We start from the raw sequence: 23430 nt of genomic DNA on the forward strand, positions 1-23430 counted from the left end.
GTACCAGGTTGCAACCAACCCGAGTTCAAGGTTCTGAGACTGAGTTGCAGATGTGATTTTGGATGTGTGTACATGAAACTGTAATGCATTAAAGCAACACAATATAAGAATTTGTATTTACCCCTTGACATTAAAGGGGTACAGAGAAGTGTGTTGAGAAGTGACAAAAAGTTTGCATTTTCTGCGCGACAAAGTTGTATGTGCAATGTTTGGACGCCCCTCTCTCTTTAAAATATCAGTGTACCATCAAGAGTATAGTAAGTATAAGTACATATATATAACACACACTAATCCCGGCGCAGTGAGCTGCCTGCTACAATGGCGGAGCTCGGGGAGCAGTGAGGGGTTAGGTGCCTTGCTCAAGGGCACTTCAGCCGCAGCCCACTGGTCGGGGCTCGAACCGGCAACCCTCCGGTTACAAGTCCAGAGTGCTAACCAGTAGGCCACGGCTGCCCACAAAATGATCAGTTTGAAGTCATTATTTTCAGGTAAAAAATTACGCTACATAAAAGGGCATCTAGGACTACATAAAATGCTGCTTCATGTGCACAAAAAAAATTGTCAGCTTCATTCTATTTTTGCTTCCCAAGATTATAATATTTTGAAAATAACCACTGGTGGTGTTAATATAAAAATGCACTCAACAGAAACATTTGTGGTTGAGCTGAAACTATATTGTGCTCTACCATTAAAATGGGCAAGACAAAAAAATGAGTTTTTAAACCACTCTAACTATTCTCCAAACAAATGAAACCCCTTTAAAAACTTTTATACACATGCACACTGCACATGCACTCACACACACACACACAAAGAGAGAGAGAAAGTGTACAGTATGTGTGTGTGTGTGTGTGTATGTGTGTGTGTGTGAGAGAGAGAGAGAGAGAAAGTTTGAGAAGACAATGACAGACTATGCTCACTCCCTCCATATTCACAGAAGCACTCATCTAAATCAAGGGAAATTATGCTAATGAAGCATCTCATTATTCCGAATTCTCAGAGAATCAGTCACTGACATCACATCATTACAGATCTATTCACAAACACAGATTGGATTTCATGAAGAGACCCTTACATTTCACACATTTCCCACTTATTTTTTATTTTTTATTTCAAATCTTTATTACTCTGTGTAGTGTGTCTTCTGTGTGTGTGTGTGTGTGTGTGTGTACGCTTTCTCTCTAAGTAGAGATGGGGAATGCTGGAGGGCTTGGTTGGAGGAAAGGGTTCTGGGGTGGAACTCTGGTCACCATCCTGGACAGCGGGCCAGTGTGGCCAAAGGCCAGGTAGCTCTGACGGCTACCCCTGTAAGAGACATGTACCTTTCAACTGGAAATCGCTTCACTTACTATGTCTGGCAAGATATCTTGAACGGCTAACTGCTGCTATATTGCTTTGCACAGGATAGATTTTTTAATCATAAGATATTTAAATGGCATCGCAGAAATGTAGGCATTGTACAAAATATGACTAAAATTGGGGGTTCCAAAATGAACAGTTGTTACAGTTTTTTGCAATTGCTAAGACACAAAAATGCTTGATTACTAATACTTGACTTTACGATAAACTGATAATTTGAATGTTAATGCAATGGTGTCATACAAGTCGTTTTTGACAAAAGCATCTGCTAAATATCATAAACATAAAACAAGTACAACACAAGTAGCCCATCTATTTACCGGGTTTGTTAAACCCATCTTTATACAATGTTCGAAATGATAAAACACACCTTTCGCATAAAACTAAACACAGTTATATACATTAGACATAAATCATTTGAAACTAAAAGCCTTTGTGTGTCGACTGCTAAACACTGCCACTGAAATACACACATCAATTATCAACGATCCAAACCAAGAACGCACATTTCAAAACATTTGTAACCAATCTGATGACTTTGAAATCAGACTCAATTCTCTAAAGAGGGTTCAGGTTTGCACTGTGGGACGATTAGCACTAGGAGGACAAGGAGGATGCGATGGAGGAAGAGGAGGAGCAAGAGAAGAAGGAGCACAAGACACTTTTATCAAAGTGACTAACAATGACATAAATAAACATTACATTAACAATAAAATTAACAGTTTATAGCCAAATCAAATAGCCTAATAATACCCATATTTTAATAAATGAAATAGAATTTACCAAAATAATAGCAATTAACATAAACATATACAAACTGCAACCCTATAGGGAAAAATGTATAAGCTAGAGACAAGATAATAACATAAGTCTTAAATGCTTTTTGAAGATCCCAAGCAATCACATTAATATGGAAGCATGCCAGGGCTGGATACTCCATTCAAGACTATACTTCCCCTAACAGGATACTATGTGTGATGTTCGCAGGCAGGATGGAGGATGTAACTGCACTTCTGTATACTGTGGTGTTTTTGTTATATAATACTGTACTGTATATACCATTATTTACAACCTGCTACAACTATAAATCCCAAAACTTTAGATAATGGTGATAGTTTTGAGTGATATGTATGCTTTTGCAAGAGATTTTGCTTTTGAGTTCTTTTGTGTTTTTGATTTTTGTGTTTTGACAAAAAAAAGACGTGCTTTAGCAATTGCAAACAGCAATCAGACAAAAACAATACTCTACAAGTATTTAGAAATGTGGAAATAAATAAAAAAAAAGTCTTTATATAAACTCTTAAACCATCATGTGTGTACAAATGTAAGAGTCTTGCCCTTTTCCGTTATATGGTTGAAAATATGAGGGGCTAGTTTTGTCGTCAGAGGAAACAGCTTTTTGAGGGCCATTTTTTCCAGGAAAATGGAGGTGTCTGCAGTAAAACCACCATTACCACTACCAGGAACATTTCAGTTCTGGATGGGGCCATCTGGAGAGAGTTGCTCCAGAACAAAGTGAACCTGCTCTTTGGGGTGGGCCCTGCTAGGAAACAGGTTTGACATCAAACCTTAGGCAGCCGCCAGAGAGCTATGGGGTTGCTCCTCTTTTGATGCTATACTTTTCCTTTTCCAGTTCAACACACAATGTGCAATGACAATGTGGAGAGATAGTCGTGCCATTTTTATTTTTCAGTCTTGCAGAAGCTGTGATATTAAATGTATTTCCTTTTTAGGGAAATATCTGGCCATAGCTGTGAGCATGCAACTTAATTCTGGTTTCTGAGTTTCCCAAGTAGTTGTGCACCAACTTCTGTTTGAATCTATGAATATTTCATACACATTCATGACCCCTTTTAATATATACCTATTCTCTCCAGGTCACATTAGCTGGCACCATTTTGCATGCTGACCTTCTGACGCCCACAGGCCACCAGACCCAAAATAAGTCCACAGGATGTGGATCACTGCGGTGTAGTCCATCTAGGCCAGGCCCTGTCTACTGACACAGGCAGAGAGACAGTCCTGCTTTTCAAACCAAATGCACCTCTTTATGCCCTGATCATGTGTGTGGACATGAGGGTAAGGCATATGGACTTTGTAAGGCAAATGTGTTTATGCACGTATTGTGCATTTGATCCTAACCCTCCTATTTCTGTGATACATTTACATTTGTCTTCATAATACATCGAGAGGAACTTGAATTTCCAGCTGTGACTCTATGCTACTCTATGCTACATTACTGCCACCTGCTGACACAAAGGTGCCTACAAACCAGTCTCATAGAAGTGCACAACATTCACCATTCAGCTGCAACACATGTCTCAATGTGTGTCCCAAACACACATTCTTCCTACACAAAGTCATCTGTGGGTGCAGGTAGAATCACTGTGCCCCCCACACACACACACACTTTCATCCTGATCACATCCTGAAGTTGTTCAGACATGGAAAGGACCAAATGGAAAAGAAGGGCTTAGTCTTGAGCTGAGCTCATCAGGATGCTGCTCCACACACAGATGTTCAGGATCAGCCCAACGATTTCCCACTGGCTTGAAGTCAGGGGAGTTGAGTGGCCATTCCTGCTTCTGATGAAGCCTGGAAGGCCCTCGGCACACCACTGCTGACTCACTGCTGTGTAAGCAGGAGCACTGATTCTGAATGGCTGCTTTTTCCAAGTGCTTATGGGCGCCACTTTTTTCTTGAATTGTTCATGTGGCCTACTGAGTATTCATTTTGGCGCCCTAGGATACAGTTTGAGTGCACTGAAACTGACACAAAGCAATGTGGGTACAAAAATAGAACACATTGAAGGTTTTCATGACTATTCATTAAAAGGCATTAGGGCATTTAAAAGAGAAAATCTCCAACTTCTCTGTGCTCAGAGAGACATGCTTTTTGCAAAAATCTTCATAAAGTAAAACGAATCAAAGTTATATTTGTAAGATCGCAAACACAGGTGTAATCAGCAACATTTTCTCAAAGATTTCTGAGACTTCTGATAACAATTACAGATTTGCTCTTGGCCATGGTTACTGCTGCATATAAATGTAGACCTAGGTACAACTACTGGTACATACACTCATGTTTAGTATTTCCTAGTTTAATTACTGGCACCTGTTGCATCCTCACAGCAGCTGATGGTCCCTCAAAAAAAGGTCCCCTACTCATTCTTGTCCTGCAGGGTCCACTATACTGCTACTCCTCTCACTGGCCTCCCCAAGAAATCTATCAGACAGGTACAGCTAACTTAGAACGCTGCTGCCAGACTTTTAGCCAAAACCAAGAAAAGAGATAATATTACTCCAATTCTCAAGTCTTTGCACTTTGCAGTGACACAGTCACTTTCCGAATTGAATTCAAGGTACTATTAATCATGTACAAGACACTAAATGCCCTGGGCCCTAAATACACTGCAGAAATGCTAATGCCATATGCCTGCTAGAGATCAAGATCTACTGAGACAGCTAGTCGTCAGCCAGTCATCCCCAGAGTCAATACCAAGCAAGGTGAAATGACATTTAGCCATTATAGGCTACCGCCCACCACTGGAACCCCCTCCCTATGAAGATTAGATCTGCTCCAATGGTAGTCTGTTTTAAAGGAGACTTGAAACTGCACTATATTTTACTGCCTTTGATTAATCCGTTGATTTCTTGATAGGCCATATGGATTGTTTTATAGTCATATGTTTATTTATTTATTTATTCCTTTTATTTTTTTAATTCTTCTTTTATATTTTTTAATATTAATTTTTACTTCAACTTCAAAGTCAAAGTCAAAGTCAGCTTTATTGTCAATTTCTTCACATGTTCCAGACATACAAAGAGATCGAAATTACGTTTCTCACTATCCCACGGTGAAGACAAGACATATTTTACCAATTTAGGAAGACAAACATAACATTCAAGTAAACAAAAAGTAAGTAAATAAAAATAAGAGGGCACATATAATAATGAAAAAATAAGAGCAGCAAAATGTGGTTGAAATTGTGCATAGACAGTCAATAAAAAAACTAGTGCAAATTCAGGCCAATAAAAGGTTCTGTTTGACCTAAGTAAGAAGAAAGTGGCATAGTGGTGCAAGTTATGTAAGAGCAGCAGAAGTGTTGTGTTCAGGACAACAACACCAGTTGTAAAGTGTACAAGTGTGCAAGTGTGCAAGTGGAGTAGTGCAGGCGGCCATTTTTGGGTCCAATGTCCAGGATGTTATGTAGCTGAGGGTGGAGGGGGGGGAGGAGGGAGAGTTCAGCATCCTTACGGCTTGGTGTATGAAGCTGTTGGTGAGTCTGGTAGTGGGAGCGCAGGCTTCTGTACCTCTTCCCAGAGGGCAGTAGATCAAACAGATTGTGAGCGGGTGACTTGCATCACTCACAATTTTGGTCGCCTTGGCGGGTGAGGTGGGTGGTGTAAATGTCCTTCAGGGAGGGGAGTGAAGCACCAATAATCCTTCCAGCTGTGTTCACTATGCGCTGCAGGGCTTTCCTGTTGTATTCAGTGCAGCTTCCGCCCCACACAGCGATACAGCTGGAGAGGATGCTCGATGGTGCCTCGGTAGAATGTGGTCATGATGGCTGGTGGAGCACTTGCTCGCCTGAGTTTCAAGAGGAAGTACAGGCGGCGCTGAGCTCTTCGCCAGTGATGCAGTGTTGGTGGTCCAGGAGAGGTCTTCACTGATGTGCACCCCCAGGAATTTGGTGCTGCTTTCGCTCTCTCCACCACAGCACCGCCGATGGTCAGTGGCAGGTGTTGGGTGTGACCTCTCCGAAGTCAACAACAATCTCTTTGGTCTTGCTGACGCTCAGCAGGAGGTTGTTGTCCCTGCACCACGCGGGTCAGATGGTCGACCTCCAACCTGTATTGAGTCTCGTCGCCCTTGGTGATGAGACCCACCAGAGTTGTGTCGCCAGCAAATTTCACTATGTGATTGTTGCTGTAGGTTGCAGTGCAGTCATGCGTCAGCAGGGTGAAGAGCAGCGGACTGAGCACGCAGCCTTGGGGCCCCTGTGCTCAGTGTGATGCTGCTTGAGGTATTGTTGCCGACATCGCATTACTTGGGGCCTCTGACAGAGGAACAGTAGCCAGTTGCAGAGGTAGGTACTGAGTCCCAGTTTGTCAAGTTTGCAGATGAGTTGTTGTGGTATTATGGTGTTGAATGCAGAACTGAAGTCTATAAACAGCAATCTCACATATGAGTCTCTTTTTTCCAGGTGGGTGAGGGCTGGGTGGAGGGCAGAGCAGATTGCATCCTCTGTGACCCGCTTGGCTCGGTATGCAAACTGGAAGGGGTCCAGGGGGGGAGAATGGCTTTGATATGTGACATGACAAGCCGCTCAAAGCACTTCATGATGATGGGTGTCAGTGCCACAGGGCGGTAGTCATTGAAGCAGGATGGAGCAGTTTTCTTGGCACAGGTATGATGGTGGCAGCTTTGAAACATGATGGGACGATGGCTTGCTTCAGGGAAGTGTTAAAGATGTCTGTGAAGACATCCTTAAGCTCCCTGCACAGTCCTTCAGCGCCGCGACCTGGGATGTTGTCTGGACCTGTTGCCTTACTGGTGTTGATGGCAGCAAGTGTCCTCTTCACGCTGTCGGCAGAGAGGCACAGGGGCTGCTCATGTAGAGGGGATGGGTCTTCTGTGGGCAGGTGCTGTTTTGTGCTTCAAAGCGAGCAAAGAAGCGGTTCAGGTTGTTGAGCAGAGGGATGTTGCTCTCACAGCTCTGTGGCGTGGGCTTGTAGTCCGTGAGGGCCTGAATGCCCTGCCATAGGCTTTGTGCGTTCCTGCTGTCTTTGAAGTGGGTGGTTATCTTGTGAGTGTATTCCTTTTTGCTTCCTTGATGCCACGGGACAGGTTGGCTCTCGCTGTTTTCATGCCAGCTTCATCCCCAGCTCTGTAGGCTTTGTCTCTGGCCCTCAGCAGCCTGAGGACATCCCCTGTCAGCCATGGCTTCCAGTTAGCCCGAAAGTGATGATGTCTTTTGTGTGGGTCACATCATCGATGCACTTGGTGATGTAAGAGGTTACAGTGTCTGTATACTCCTCTATGTCTGTCCGGTTGTTGTAAGTGGCTGCCTGCTTAAACATTTCCCAGTCTGTTGTGTCAAAGCAGTCTTGAAGAGCATCGGAGGCTCCCTCAGGCCACACTTTTACCTGCTTACAAACCGGTTTGTTCGCTTTTACCCTTTGTCTGTATGCGGGCATTAGCATAACAGTGATATGGTCTGAAAGTCCAATGTGGGGGAGGGGGGTGGCTTTGTATGCTCCTTTGTGTGCAGTGTAGACCAGGTCCAGGATGTTATCTCCTCTTGTTGGAAAATCAACATGCTGGTGTAGCTTTGGAAGTACAGTTTTGAGATCAGCATGGTTAAAATCTCCAGTGAAGATGGTGAAACCGTCTGGGTGTGCTGTCTGTTGTTCACTGACAGCCTGTTGTTTACTTGGGCTATTTCCATTTTATTTGATTGTTCTGCTTGTGCAAAGCACATCAAATGACAATTATGTATGATAATGTGCTATCCAAATAAACTTGACTTTGATTACTCCCCATAATTCGGGAAAAATTAATGAGCAGGGAGGGCTACTTAGAAATTTCAATGACTGATCTTAACTTTAGTAAAGGTGCTACTTTTTCTACTCCAAGTTAACAGGGGCCAGGCAGATAGATAAACCTTATAGACAAACTTTACCTTACCTTAAATATGTCTCCTTACAATGTGTAAGGTGTAATGTTAATGGTTGTTGTTATTATTATGGGAAATTCTATTCAGTATATAACTAACATTGATATTTTCTATATACTCTTTTGATCCCGTGAGGGAAATTTGGTCTCTGCATTTATCCTGTGAATTAGTGAAACACACTCAGCACAGGTGAAAACACAGTGAGGTGAAGCACACACTAATCCCAGTGCAACAACAGCAGCACTCGGGGAGCAGTGAGGGGTTAGGTGCCTTGCTCAAGGGCACTTCAGCCGTGCCAGGGTTCGAACCGGCAACCCTCCGGTTACAAGTCCGAAGCGCTAACCAGTAGGCCACGGCTGCCCCATAATCTTCATTAATGTTAATCTTCATTCTTCATTAATGATCACTTCTCCTCCACACCCAACACATAGCTCCATACAGATAACTTGTCTTTGTTGTATTGTTTTGTTTGTTTGTTATTGTGTTTCCCTGCCTTTGTCTTTGTTGTATTGTTGTTTGTTTGTTATTGTGTTTCCCTGCCTTCCTACTATGTAAAGCGACCTTGGGTTTGAGAAAGGCGCTATATAAAATAAACTTATTATTATTATTATTATTATTATTATTATTATTATTTAGGCTATATGACTTTAAACTATCAATTTGAATGTTAATGTAATGTTTATTGAGGTCATTGCAAGTTGCTTTGGACAATAACATCCGCTAGATAAACAACCAACAAAAGCAGGTAAGACTGCTAACAGATTACAAACAAGTTAACCACTGAGAGAAAGCATTTTTGAGAGGCAGTGTAGTAAAACCTACAAATGCATCTCGAAACACTTTTCAATGTCCATGAAAAGTCAACCAAAAATCTAATTGAAAAGCCAAATTGACCTATAATACAATATAACTGAGATTTCACTCAGTGCACTGTACTGTAAATACTGCTGTTACATAATTGACTAATTAAGCTGTATTGTATCACTGCTAGGGTTGCAAACGTTTGGAAAAATTTCCAGGAAATTTCCATTAGAAGTTAAGATGGGGAATTTTGGAAACATTCCAAATTGGAAACTTTCATGGAATTAATGGAAATTATGGGAATGAATGGGAATAACCTGGGATTTTTGGGTAATTCATACAAACTGTTTCATATACAAACATTATCATTTTGTTTCGTGATAAGCAATACGATTTGTTTGTTCGTATTTTCGCTTAGCTTAGCATACAAAGCTAGCAATACTAGCGGGATCCCATTCTCTGTCTATGGTTTACTAGCGTGCTAGGTTAGCAACACTGAAACCACTGAACTGCCCAAGATACACCATGCCACTCAACAACAAAATCCAATTGGTTGGGATATTGACTGACTATCACTTTGCTGTCTGCAGTCAGAGTCCCAGAAAATGGTAAAACAAATAAAATATATATATATATAAAAATAATGAAATTGCATATGGTTATTAATTGTCCTGTTAAAGCTAATGCAAAATGGCGTACACCCATTTGATTGACAAAAGTGACGACAAGCCCATAACTGGGCAACTCTGTTTGCAAACTTCCCCCAGTTTCACATCAGTTATTCCCACATGAGATGATGTTTTCATTGTTAATTTTTTTCACCCATGCACATGAACGCACCATAGGGTTCCTTTATGCCTAGTACCCTACGCTGATTGCTGTGTGCATGTCATTGACATGTGCAGGGTAGAAATTCGAAATTGCATTAAATCAGGTTGTTTTAACTAATATTATGCTGCAAGATGGGGGTTTGTCCACTACATTTAAGTTCCCTGTTATAGACTAATTTGCCATATTAAAATTCCCCAGTTTATTACCATTAATTCATGTTAATTCCCGTATATTTTCATTAATTCCCATGGAAAGTTTCCAACTTTAGGAAAATTTCCTGAATTTTGCAACCCTAATCACTGTAGATCAAAATATATGGTGGCATTGGTGGCATGAAAAGCAGCTCAACCCTGCAGGTCTGTCAAAGACTCCTGAGTGGTTGATAAGCTGCCAGTGAGCTCTCAGCACGACAGCAGCGCATATTAGCCGATTTCATAGTCTAACACGTCTTAATGACCGTGAGACAAACAATTGTCATGCTTCTGCAATATCTTCATAGTGTCACATTTCTGGGGCTGTGCCAAGAGATGGCGTGACCAAACATGGAACAACTGCTCTGAACTGGTTTTGTTACAGTTGGCCTGTGTTTTGGCATACATTTTGACCAGATCAATGGCAACCCTCAGGCCAACCATCAGCTCCACGGTGGCTTAGTGGTGATGGTGATGGTGATGGGGGGGCAGCGGGGGGACTTACCCCAGGGCCGGAGCAGTGTGGGGCAGAGCAGGCAGGCTGGCCGTGTCATAATGGGCTTTACCAGTGTAACCTGGGATGGTGAGTCGACTTGCAAATACAAAACAGGGCTTTTGTAAGTGTACCACAGAATAAAGGTGCATTTGTCAAAGGACACATTAAAACGGTCATGAAGTGTTTAGTGTCGCTATTCAAATGATGAATTTGTCTGTCATCTCTTTATCAATCTATGTGTCAATTAATGCATCTGTCCATTTATTTGGACTATATTTCACACACAATAGTGCATACTTACTGTGCAGTGGGGGTGTACGGAGGCATTGGTTTACGCAGCATGGTCAAAGGGGTAAAGTCCTTCCCAACAATGTCTACATTGTCCATGTTTTCTGATCCAACTGTGTCACTTCATGAAGGGACATTATACACAGAGAGAGAGAGATCATTCAAGAATCTAAAGAAAAATATTTGGAACATTGGCAAAAGGAGACAAAAAAACAAAGCAAATTAGAATGTTAAGAGTCAATAAAATCTGAATACCAATTGGAAGAATATCTCTTTACTGTTAGAGATATAAAGCAGAGACAGATCCTGACCAAATACAGACTCAGTGACCACAGTCTAGCCATAGAAAAGGGCAGACTGAGAAAATCCTGGTTGCCAAGAGAGCAAAGAATATGTGGTCACTGCGTAACAGGTGAGGTTGAGACTGAGGTGCACTTTCTTCTTCACTGTAAGAAATATACAACTATACGTAAGTCATACTTTGACAGGCTTACAAGCCTAATCCCAGGGTTCAGAAATCTAGAAGAACAAGAAATAATTGCAGTCTTACTCAGACAGCAGGGACAGACAGCAAATCTTGCTGCCAAATAGGTCACCGAATGCCATAAGGAAAGGGACAGTGGTTAAATAATTAAATAATTACATAATTATTAGTTTTATATGGCACCTATCCATATAATTACACAGACAAACACCATACATGCACGCAGCCACATACACACCCACACACACGCACACACCCACCCACACATACACACACACACACACACACACACACACACACAAACACCAGTTTGTTTGTTAATCTAGGATGCGTATCTATTTGCCATGTACTGTATTCCAAGCATTCTCTATGTAAATGTATGTCTAAATGTTCTGCTTTGGCAATGCAAAAATATTAGTCATGCTAATAAAGCTCACTTGAATTGAATTGAATTGAGAGGGAGAGAATGGGGGTATCTTGTCATCAGATGTCTTGTCACATTGCATGACTGTCATGTCAAGTTATGTGCCATCTAACTACAACTGCCAACATGCCAGAAATCCATTGCAATGTCAGACACATTGGCTTTGACATCAAATTCATACCTCAGTAAACCATAATTTCAAAATTGACAATACCATGAGTTTCTCACAGGAAATTCTTGCAGGGATTATTACAAACAATATTACTGATCACCCCTAAGCTCTTTGGGGCTCGAGGGGTGAACAGGAGGAACTATAAAAGGGGGAGATACTGTGTGCTTGTGCATCACTATTGCAAAACCACTAGATGGCTCTACTAACAAATCTGTGAATCCTTGCACTATTTTTCCTTTAGTCTCTCAAGTCAGCTGCAATGTGTTGTGTTATATTGATTCAAAATATATTTTGCACACACATACTACTACAAACTTGACCAATAATTTGCATTGAACTCAATGAGCATCAAACCACCTAATAGGCTAACTGAAATAAAACCATGCCAATCTAGGTATGGTGAAGGGTATGTGATGATGCTATTTTAATTCCAAAGGCCAAGGGAACTTTATCAGGATACATAGCATCCTTGATCCATGAAAAAACTGGGTCTCTGCATTTATCCCAATCTGTGAATTAGTGAAACACGCTCAGCACACAGTGAACACACAGTGAGGTGAAGCACACACTAATCCCGGCGCAGTGAGCTGCCTGCAACAACAGCGGCACTTGGGGAGCAGTGAGGGGTTAGGTGCCTTGCTAAAAGGCACTTCAGCCATTCCTACTGGTCGGGGTTCGAACCGGCAACACTCCAGTTACAAGTCCGAAGCGCTAACCAGTAGGCCACGGCTGTCTCTAAATCTGCCTGCCTCTATGGGAATTTAACATAGGGGTGCCAATACTTATGACCCCTGTATTTTAAGGAAGAACATTTATTTATTTATGATACATTATTCATTCACAAAGAAAAATGGTGTCCTTAAAAGGTTGGATATGTCCTCATCTTTTTACTTAAGGCATTAAGTTCAATTTCCAAAAGATGATTTTATATTCCTTTTTTAGGTCAACTTAAGCAGACGTGCCAATAATTCTGGAGGGTACTGTAGTACTGTATGTAGACAAATTTCTTGTACATTGATTTAAGCCTGTCCTCGGTTTTAAAAAAAAGTCTAGTTAATCCATGTATGGGAAACTGGTCCATTAAGATTAAGATGGTGACGTAGCAAATGTTTTACAGATACATTTATTCAGTTTAATCCCAGTAAGGTTTCTGATCAAGCAGAGTATTTAGATCTTAACAAGATCACAATTAAATAACCAAAAACGATTTGACAAGCCTATTACTTTGTGACCTGCCTTGGGCACTGTCCAAGCTAACTTTTGGTCACTGTTGCCTCACTGGGACCAATGTGATTAGTGCTTTAGTGTGGCACAAATAATTCTGGTTGGTTGCCAAGACTTTCAAAATGCTGCGTCTCAAACCACAAAATTCTGTGCAAAATTCTAGCACAGATTAATTGTGACAGTCCAATTGAGTTGTTTGTTTCCAGTATGCTGCAAACCTCTGGTACAGTCTAGACCAGCACTAAGCCTTCCTTGCTCATTGAGTAATCCCTTGTTTGTAAACCCTCATTCAGCCTCTTGTACTGTGATGCACTGTGCCTCAAGACTGCAGGGCCTTGTTTAACCCACACCGATTTTGTATTCTGTTAACGACTCTAAAATGACTTGTCTTCCTGCAACAGCATAGCCCTCCATTGACATTTTAAAGAGTAGCTTCCCAAATGTCTCATTAAACAAGAGTATAGTGGTCTTGGAATGCTTTATTTGCATCCATTTCATTTCATTTGTTGAATACAAGATTAAATGTTGTATTGTGGATCACTTCAGAATATGAGGCAAATGGAGCAAAATCTCCACAAACTCTGACTGCATTTCCACGACCAAGATTAAATATGCTGCATTATTACGCGGCTCTTCACAAGGCAAGTAACGCTCCATTGACTTGAATGGGATTTCCCAATAACGGTCATTTCCGTTCCGAGGAAAGGACCTCTGAAAAAAATAATGACCGCTGTCAATGGCAACGAAGTTTGTGCTTCTAATTCAGGTATTTCATATCACTACGTAAGGACTGGAACTTCATTCAAAAGTGAAAGCAGACGGTTGATCAGCTGTGTTCTAAAGAATGTTTAATTCAAGTTCAGCGTGTGTTGTTGCGAACTCTTTGTGTCTCAGCAAATGCCACGATGAACAGTAACAACTGTGTCAACTTCACGGCGTAGCTACGCCGGCACTCCTACGGTATCGTGACCATTTTATGGTTCTGTGTCGGGTTGCTTTGCATCGCGGTGCATTTCAGCGCCATAAAGCTCGGTGTCGCCTGTGTCTGCGCCACTCACCACCGAAACAAGACATTTATTTATTTGCAAAGCTTATATCAGTGAACTAGCATGTTGCTAATCCCAACAGTAGGCTGCTTGAAACACCAACTATCAAGCGCTCAAGTTCACAAGTTGTCACATGAAAAACGTGTGTCAATAAAAAAAACTAAATAAGAATGAGAGTCAGACACACCTTAAACGTATATGTGCATCGTGCATCAAATTGTGCACGCGTCTGTGTATTGGGCCCAATGTAGTCTCCATGGGACTTATTTGTTGAGTTGTTTTCAGCTGATTTCAGCTATTTGTCTTAATATATCCACCTGTCATTATTATTGACTTGCCAAGGGAGACTTAAGCTAGAAATTATTCTGTCCCACACTCATTGGTTTATCAAGTTAGTATTTCATTTTCTTTTCTAGTTACACAATGGTATTTCTTAGGTGGATGAAAAAAGCATAAGGTGCACCTGTTACAATTTCACTCACTGAAAATACACATATTCTCATTTCAGGTGCGCAGAGAACCAAAACCCCAAACCCAAAAGACAAGGATTTAACTATAGACCCTTTCAAGAGAGTTCCATTATCAGCATCATAGTTGGCCCCACAAGACTTCCTTTTTAACATTCCATATGTTATCTTAATGCAGAGGAAGTAGATTGGGGCCCAAATAGAACGTTCAAGCATTGTTTTTGTTTTTATTGTTGAAAGGGTCTATATTAACAACCCAACCTGCTATGCTTGCAAACCATGTCATAGAATGGCATCTCACTACAAACACCAAACAACAGCCATGTTTGTGTCTAGTGGGTTGGCTCCATCCTATGATTGAACTAAAGCGATGCAGATACAGTCATCCAGCCATGGTGAGACTGAAACGAATACATTAGAGACCAAATCTAAAGGAATCAAATTCTCTTTTTTTCTATATCCAGGCTTTAGATGGGGAAACCTGGGGATCGAAAACATGTTTGTAGGCCTTTTGAAAATTAATGCTATTAGTCTATTCAGTGGGAGATAACCAAACAGGGGCACTCTGCCAACTCTGAGTGTCCCTAGCGTAAGGCAGTTCAATGTTCCAAACCTACCTTTAGGCCCGGTGGTATTCAATGCTCCCAATAGGTTGCCAAAAAGGGGAGCCAATTTCAAAACCACAGTTTCAGCATAGCCTTAAATGCCTATTGGGTTAGTAGGTTTAGTGTGCCTCGCATACAATTTAGGATTTGGGCCAAACTGACAACTTTATAACGATGCCGATTCCTGAGGGCACTCTAAATGCAGTGACCTGGACATCTAAAAATAGTTAAATAGATAATAGTAAGTAAGTATAGTTAAATTTTAGAGCACATTTAACCACAGCTCGCACTGACCAAAGTGCTGTACATAGTGCATAAGCTAAAGAATAATAAAATAAAAATAAAAATAGATTAATACACATACAGATACAGTGATTTCAGCTAAGATGACATCAACAGACAACACTTAATTACAGACAGTACAGGGTAAGACAATTATAACACAGGGATGGCCGATGTAAAAAGGTGCGTTTTGAGCCTGATTTTGAATATTGTAATTGAAGGGGCATTTATGATGTCAAGTGGCAGTTGGTTCCACAGCTGAGGGCCAGCAACAGAAAAGGCTCTGTCACTTTTTTGCTTAAGCCGGAACCGTGGGACATGGAGGAGACCTTGGCTGGAGGATCTGAGGGACCTAGGGGCTTCATGGGAATGAACGATATCAACTATGTAGCTGCATGAAGAGCCTTAAAAACCAACAGCAGTATTTTAAATTGCTTGAGTGGACTGGAAGCCAGTGCAAGGAAGCTAGGACAGGTGTAATATATTCACGCTTTTTTGTGTTGGTGAGCAGCCTAGCTGCTGCATTTTGGACCATCTGAAGCCGTGCCACCAGTATCAGAGGGAGACCAAAGTAGAGAGAGTTAGTTATAATACAATAGTCTAGACAGGAGGTTATGAAGGCATGGATGACTTGTTTCAGATCATTGTATGATAGAACAGACTTGAGTTTGGAGATTATTCTTAATTGATAAAAACTGGTCTTTACAACAGATGAGATTTGTTTGTCCAGGTTAAGATGAGAGTCTAAAATAATACCCAGGTTAAGTGCATGGGATTTCACATAGGGGGCAAGGGGACCAAGGTTGGCGGGGATGGAATTTTTGGATTTTGAAGGCCCAAAGACAATAACTTCAGTTTTGTTATCATTTAACTGAAGGAAGTTGTTAGCCATCCAGATTTTAATTTCTTACAAACCGTCTAAAAGAGGCTGCATGGAGGTGCCGGATTTAAGTGGGAGTTGGAGTCATCTGCATAGAAATGGAATGAAATATTGAATTTTCCCACTGATGTTACCTAGGGGGAGCATGTACAGGCAGAAAAGTACTGGACCCAAAATGGATCCCTGGAGGACACCATAAGACACAGGGGCAGAGGATGAAGAGCACTTGGATACAAAGAAAGATCTATGGTGGAGGTTGGAGTGAAACTAGTTTCGAGCTGTACCTTTAATGCCAACCCACTGTTCAAGACGCTCTAGTAGTGTACCATGGTCTACAGTGTCAAATGCAGCACTAAGATCCAACAGGACCAGAATGCCATTATCACCTCAGTCAAGGGTGAGCAACAGGTCATTATCAGGGCTGGTTCAGTGCTGTGACGGGCTTTGAAACCAGATTGAAATGGCTCTAGGATCTCTGTTGAGTTGAGGTATGGAAGCAGCTGTGTTAACACCACCTTCTCCAACATTTATGAGAGAAATGGCAGTTTAGAGATAGGCCGAAAGTTATTAGGACATTTTGCATCCAGATTATGTTTCTTAAGCATAGTCTGGACAACTGCATGCTTGAAACATATAATGGTGCCGGTGGCAAGGCAGGAGCTGAGAATAAATTGAATGGAGGGACCAACAGCATCAAAAACATCTTTGATAATCTGTGAAGGGATAGGATCGTGTGGGGCTGTTGATGGTTTCATGTGCTTTACAATGTTCCATAGATCAGTATAGGACACTGCTTTTAATGTCAAAAGTAGCTGCAGCAATGGAGAAACGGGGTGGAGTGTCAGATTTAACTGTGATGTGGTTCATTTTCTACAATTGAGTTTATGGTATTAAATGAAATTCTAGGGCATTAAACCATTCATAATGCTTTAATACGTTGCTGCCAGATTATCCACAAGCTCATTCTATGTTTTCAGAAAATACTGAATTCTTGGCAAGGTGAAAAGAGAAAGTGCATCCTATCTGTGATTAATCTGATAGATTGGTCCAACTCACTTACCAGTACAAAGGGATCTGGCCTGACTTTGGACATGGGCTGGTACTGTTGAACAAAAAAGTATTACAAATATGAACCATGCATATTCATTTTAAAAGACCTCTAAGATCTACCCATGATTTGTCTGATCAAAACATCCTCATTATTAAACATTGGTTAATGTCAGATATACACAGGAGAGGTGTTACATTCTTTTGCTGAGAGGAGGGGATTTCCCAGCCAATCAACATTCAGCAAGACATGCTCTACCAACTAATTCTTCAGTCATTCTTTTTGTTGCTGTGATAATTGACCATCCGATCAGCAACATAACCAGATAAACCAATGATGCAGGAACCCACAAATACAAAAAAGGGATATGGCAGATTTTGTTTTCCCTAGATAATACCAGCAAAGTCACAGCAGAAAAAACTTACAATGTGATTGGCTTCCTCACTTCATTTCTGGAACGGAGTTGATATCTGTTCCAATGGGGGCCGACAGCCTTGACAAAAAAGTCCAAAAGAATGAATAAGTAATAAAGTAATCAAATCCAATTGCAAACTTTTATGTACAACCTGCTCGTTCCACACCATATGGAAGGACTCACCTGCCACAGCTCAGGCCTGGTGTGGTATCTTCTCACGGTGAAACGCTGATCCACACGGTCTGCCATTTTCTCCCAAGTGGTTGAAGGAGGTTTGAGCCGCGGAGGCAACTTAGTATCCCAAGCAACATCCTCATAGCCTCTGCCACACATCATAACTCCATTAGGTCATAAGGTCCGCCACAGGAAAAGTGGCCTAGGTCAACTAACTGTTGCCAATGGAGATCTGTTCCATTGAAAGATTGTGCCAAGAACACTACAACTGACCTTTGAGCCACTGATGTGTAAATGCAGTGCTGAGCTGCCTCATTCACAGACTGCGGTGAGATAACAGAGTATGGCTTCTATAGTGCACACAGATTCAAGAACATCTGTGAGATATACTATTAATGATGGCACCCTGATCTAGTGCATTTGAGGAAAACGTGACAAGATAGTAGACTCATAAAAAGTATTTTAACATGCATACAGGGGAAAGTGTTGTGCTAAGTGCTATGCCTACCGAATTTGAGTCATCCTTTTCCAGAAAAAAACTAAATAACTTCACTGAGCCTGGAATTTTAGGAGCAGCAGTTTTCACTCTCTCAGCACTTGTCCAACCTTTGTGAGAACACAATACAGAGACAGTCATAATATGGCTGACTGAGCGCAGGGACCTCAAAACTGTTTCAAACTCAGCATACTATTGATTTGGACAAAATCGTTAACCAAATACCACAAACATAAACACATTTCAGACCTCTGGATAACATAAACGGAAAGATTTTATATTAGTGGTAACATAAAAACGATGATGATAAAGAAATACATTTAGGCCTACCTCCTAAGCCCGCCCGCACTGCTGCGTCAGACAGGGTTCTGGAATTCCATGAGCTGTGTTCGGCTGAGTCACAGACCACAGCCGATGGCCTTTGTGGTGGTGTCTGCGGTCTGTCTCTTGAGCCAGTTGGAACCCACAAGTCAGACGGAGTGTTTACTCTGCCTATAAACTTGCGGCATCTTTTGTTTCCAAGATTCACTTCTGCGCCTGCACTCAGCTGTCCTGAGCATGGGTCAATTAGTAACACCTCATCTCGGAACGGTGCCAAGGCAGCGTTCTCCGCCGGTGGCTGGGCTTGCGGATTGAATTTTGTAAAACCGTGGAGTGCTTTTTCTTTCAGGCTATCGAATTCGTACCTTCCTTCGGGACCCCTCTCGCACGGCAGATTGATCTGTTTATGTAACCATTTGTCCACCCCAATTTGGCTCTGATTAGGTCTCATAATGAGTCGAATTCTGTGGGGCTCCATAGAGGCGGACATTTTTGGAGCCAGGAGGGCACTTGTCAATGCCAAAAATAACCTTTATAAAGTTAGCTAATTGCCTTCAAACATGCCTCACCCTTGTTTAATCCTTTACTGGAGTGTGACTGGATTGCAACTGACATGATGTATGCTAAGAGCGCTGTTCAGCGTTTCCTGTTGCCTGGAGACAGCAACAGTGGCTTGGCTCCTATGTCACTGATGACAGTGTCACAGTGGGGGGCTCAAATTACTCTGCTGTCAAGTTAATAGGCTTACTTTTACCTTGGTCTGTTCAACCAGTGGATGATACACAGAGCGTAAAGTATAAAAACTGGTAACACTAACAGAGAACATAAAATTGCTATTGTGGTAAGCTTAGGCCTACTTAAACACAGTTTCTTTTGAGGTGTTGAGCTGAAAAACTGCGACTGTAAAGCACTAGATGGCAATATTTCACATAAAAAGCAGGATACTAAATGGGTGGGGGAAATTAGCCAAGACCTGTGTGGGCATGACATTTATTTTGTAAAGTAAATATACCCCTCTTCCCTGGCATATCTCAACTGATTATAGTCTATTGACAGGGACGCTCATTTTTGAGTCGGCTAAGAATCAGTAAATTAACTAGCCTATTGAATACCCTGAATTGCCTGGGCAAGAATTACAGAGCTAGATGGGGGAATACTTTATAAGATATTGTTATGGTATTGGTTTACAGGAGTCTGTTTACTTGTATGATTAAGCAGACCACATTAGAGCCAATGGTAGATGACTTGATCTTATTAACCAGTTCAAATGAATGCTGTATGTTTGGAGTCACTGAAGCAAAAAGAAAGAAATAATAATAATAATAATAATAATAATAATAAAAACACATGCATCTGCTTCAGTGACCATATCAGCTAATGCTCTGTTTGCCACAGTTGTAATTTTAATGTAAATGCCATAAATACATAAATAAATAAAAATTAAATAAATGGGCCTACTCGCTTGTTTCTGTGCTGCTGACTGTGTGCTTCACAGAGGAATGACATGATGATGATAAGTGTTGATGGCTGGTTTTATAGCCAGGCTGTCATTAACATAAACATCTAATAAACAAGCACAGAGCTGTCAGAACAGAAAATATTTGGTTAAAAATAACCCAATTAGGGTCATTTTGACAAGATAGTGCTGTAAGTATTTCAGCTCTTCAAATTAATTATGCCACAATGCTCCGCTTATACTGTGAAAGGGGAATTATCGAAAACTAAAGGAATGAAAACAAACATGCATCCACTTTAAAGAGCAGAACTAGATCATATTGAGGATTAATTAATTTACACACAAAGAAAGCCCTTGCTTGCTCATCACATTTGAATGGATCAACCATGCCTTATGCAGTTCTGCACAAAACCAGTGATAGACTTTAGTTGATTGAGGTCTTCTATATTTTCTCTTCAAATAATCACTCAACATTTGAGGTACATTACTAAGTCCTTTACTGAGTAAAATGATTAACAGACACAATAAGAATCACTCCAAGTTACAGGTACAGTATCTGTCAGCTGATGGTATAAAATCAGATTGTAAGTGTTTGTAAGTGTAAGAGTGCTTTGTATTGATTCTCTTTGTGTTTGGCTATGATCTGTAAAGCGGTTGTACTATGACTTCACATAGGGATTGTTTATTATTATGACTTTATATTCAATAACAATTTCAGAATGTGTAGATATGACAAGCCCGAGACTGTTCAGGCATTGGAATTATGCATGTAAATGAACAGCCATTTCCTCTCTAGACAGATATGAACATATTTCATGTATCTGCTCGTTTCATTTTTCAGGAACATTTTTATCATTCTTGCCTTCTTGCCAATTAATTCCCAATCCATAATTAATCTGTTTTCCCCTCTTTTGTGCTTCCGTTTCAGTCTGTGGGAGTGCTTCTAACGAATTACAACATTCTCCCTGCCCCAAGAAGAAGAGTATTTTTGGCATGGACTTGGGTATTTTTAGTGTGAGAAATCATTTCAGCATGGAGCGAGCCACATTGCTGAAATCTCAGTTATTAGTCAGCTTGTCTGCCATGTCCCTTCTCTGCCGTGGCTGAAATTATTTAAATCGCACATCATATCCCATGGTGCAAGTCCATACCACAGCAGAACAGCTAATTTGAGCAGGCAGCATTCGGCTGGAAAAGAAACACATGCATTCGTGTAGAGGGCAATTGGAGCCCTTGGAGTGCAAAGCTGGCAAAGGCCTCGGCGTGATTCTGCATCTACTGTCTAAGGACCTGAGCACAGCCATTTCTCTCCATCGTAGATGATCTTGTTATCCTGTTAATTAGACTACAGTAACTGGGGATGGATGATGCCCCCACATGACACGTAAGAAGAGGTAAAATGAGGAATCTGGGAGTTGAGAGGAAAGGGGCAGGATGAGCGATCAGGCTCGACCAAATCACTTTCTTCAGGTCAATGTCTACTGTACATCGACATAGATGGATGGACTGTAGTATGTATTGTGCATATAGCACACATTAATTCCTTATTGTATGGTATACGTGTGTTTTTCTGTGTGCGTGTGTGTGTGTGTGTGTGTGTGTGTGTGTGTGTGGTGCAGTGCGATTCGTGTGTGTGTGTGTGTGTGAGTGTGTGTGTGTGTACGCGTGCACGCATCAATATTTTGCCGTATTTCATTTTTCTTTTGTCTTCTGTTAGCAGTTGCCTCTCCATGTCTTGCGTAAATGTTCGATGAGCTCAGAAACTGAGTCAGAATGAGAATGTCTGGCACACACTCACCATGCATATTGAAAAGATGTCACAATGCTGAACGAGGGCCACACAAAGGCAATATTCTCCTTTCAGTGGAACAACACACAGAAAATAAGCTGCACGTACTGTATATTCAGCTGAATGCAAATCTTGACATAAGTTGCAGATTAAATTCAAACAATATTATTTATATATATGGAGTCTTCCATCCATTAATGAAACAAATACAAGTCCTGGAGAGTACATTTAGATAGATAGATACATACCTATTACACTTCTCTGGTGGGTGTTTTTTCATTCAAAACACATCCAGATCTGTCACAGTGTCTTCCCTTCAGAATTGCGTGCATCAGCGCCTTCCCCATAAATCTGTGCCAAGATGTCAATAGCGTTTGCTCTAATGGCCCAAATGAGAATTCATGTGTTAAGCAAACGTATGAGGATATGCGGCCTTATTTATAGAACTCAGAGCTCTGGGTTATAGCTTCTGGGTCTTGGCCTTTTCGGCTGCTCCGAGTTCCAACTGATGACTGTCCAAGCATTAAGGAGCGGGACAGAGAGTGCAGAAATGCATCCTGTCGCTGCACGCCTTCGGTTTGCCACTTGGAAATGTCCAAACAGAAGTCTTGTTCTGGAATTCCCATAAGCAGGATGAAACAATCTTGTCCTGTGAATCCGGCCGAGGGCGAGCCTTTGGAACAGCTTCCCCCTTGCCCTCACTATCTTCTGCTCTGTGCCTGTCACAGTCAATTAGCTCAATGGAGTAATGAATGTGCTGCTTTACATTTTTCATTAGGGACCACTGATAGGGAACATATCTGGGGGCTGTCAGGTCCCTAATGTGAATCATCCCTTTAGTGTTGTGTTCCTACAAAGCCCAGAAAGGTGGCAGCGCAGATGCTGCTGAAAATGCCCAAGTAGACAAGGAAGATACAAAAAGACAAAATGAACACTAAGTCCAAAGGTCACCCCAGGCCAGTGTAGGCCAGTGGCAAACACACACACACACACACACACACACACACACACACACACACACACACACACACACACAGAGACAGACACAGACACACACACACACACACACTGGACGCACAATGCATTGATGCATTAAATGAAACAGACTGGAAGTGTATCTGTCAATTAGTCCCGCTTGCTTGAACTGCACAGTGTGCTTTGCTTAGCGAATGTCTAAGTTTGTGTCCTTGTGGGACCAGGCCACCACCAGCAGCTTATATGACTAGAGTTGTGGCCAAATTGTCTCCCACAAACAACCAAACAATTTACAACATAAACAAAGAGACAATACACAACATCCTCTCACTGAGTGTTAATGCTTGTCTCCGTCACAATACCTGATTCTGATTTGAATGTTTTGAATGTTTCCCATACTTCTGCAAAGTAGGCACTGTCCAAGATTTTCAAGGAGAAAACACCTCATAAAGGTGCCTGGTGGCATATTGTCAGATATGAGCCCATTGAATTTGAAAATGTTCTAAATTTGAAAGCTGAAGATCATT

At 41.4% G+C, this 23430-nt stretch overlaps 1 protein-coding gene across 1 annotated transcript; it reads right to left on the minus strand.

Moving 5' to 3' along the window:
- Window positions 1-1121: 1121 nt before the first annotated feature.
- Window positions 1122-19310, minus strand: LOC125311748 (spermatogenesis-associated protein 48). The gene is made up of 9 exons (XM_048270060.1): window positions 18693-19310; window positions 18375-18472; window positions 18140-18216; window positions 17876-18014; window positions 17703-17770; window positions 17290-17331; window positions 10659-10766; window positions 10367-10453; window positions 1122-1305 (listed from the first exon to the last, which is right to left on the minus strand). The coding sequence occupies exons 1-9, from the start codon at window positions 19171-19173 to the stop codon at window positions 1182-1184; spliced, it is 1224 nt and encodes a 407-aa protein (XP_048126017.1). The 5' UTR covers window positions 19174-19310; the 3' UTR covers window positions 1122-1181.
- Between the last annotated feature and the right edge of the window lie 4120 nt (window positions 19311-23430).

Source organism: Alosa alosa, chromosome 18, assembly GCF_017589495.1.
Source record: "Alosa alosa isolate M-15738 ecotype Scorff River chromosome 18, AALO_Geno_1.1, whole genome shotgun sequence".
Classification (NCBI taxonomy): Eukaryota; Metazoa; Chordata; class Actinopteri; order Clupeiformes; family Clupeidae; genus Alosa; species Alosa alosa.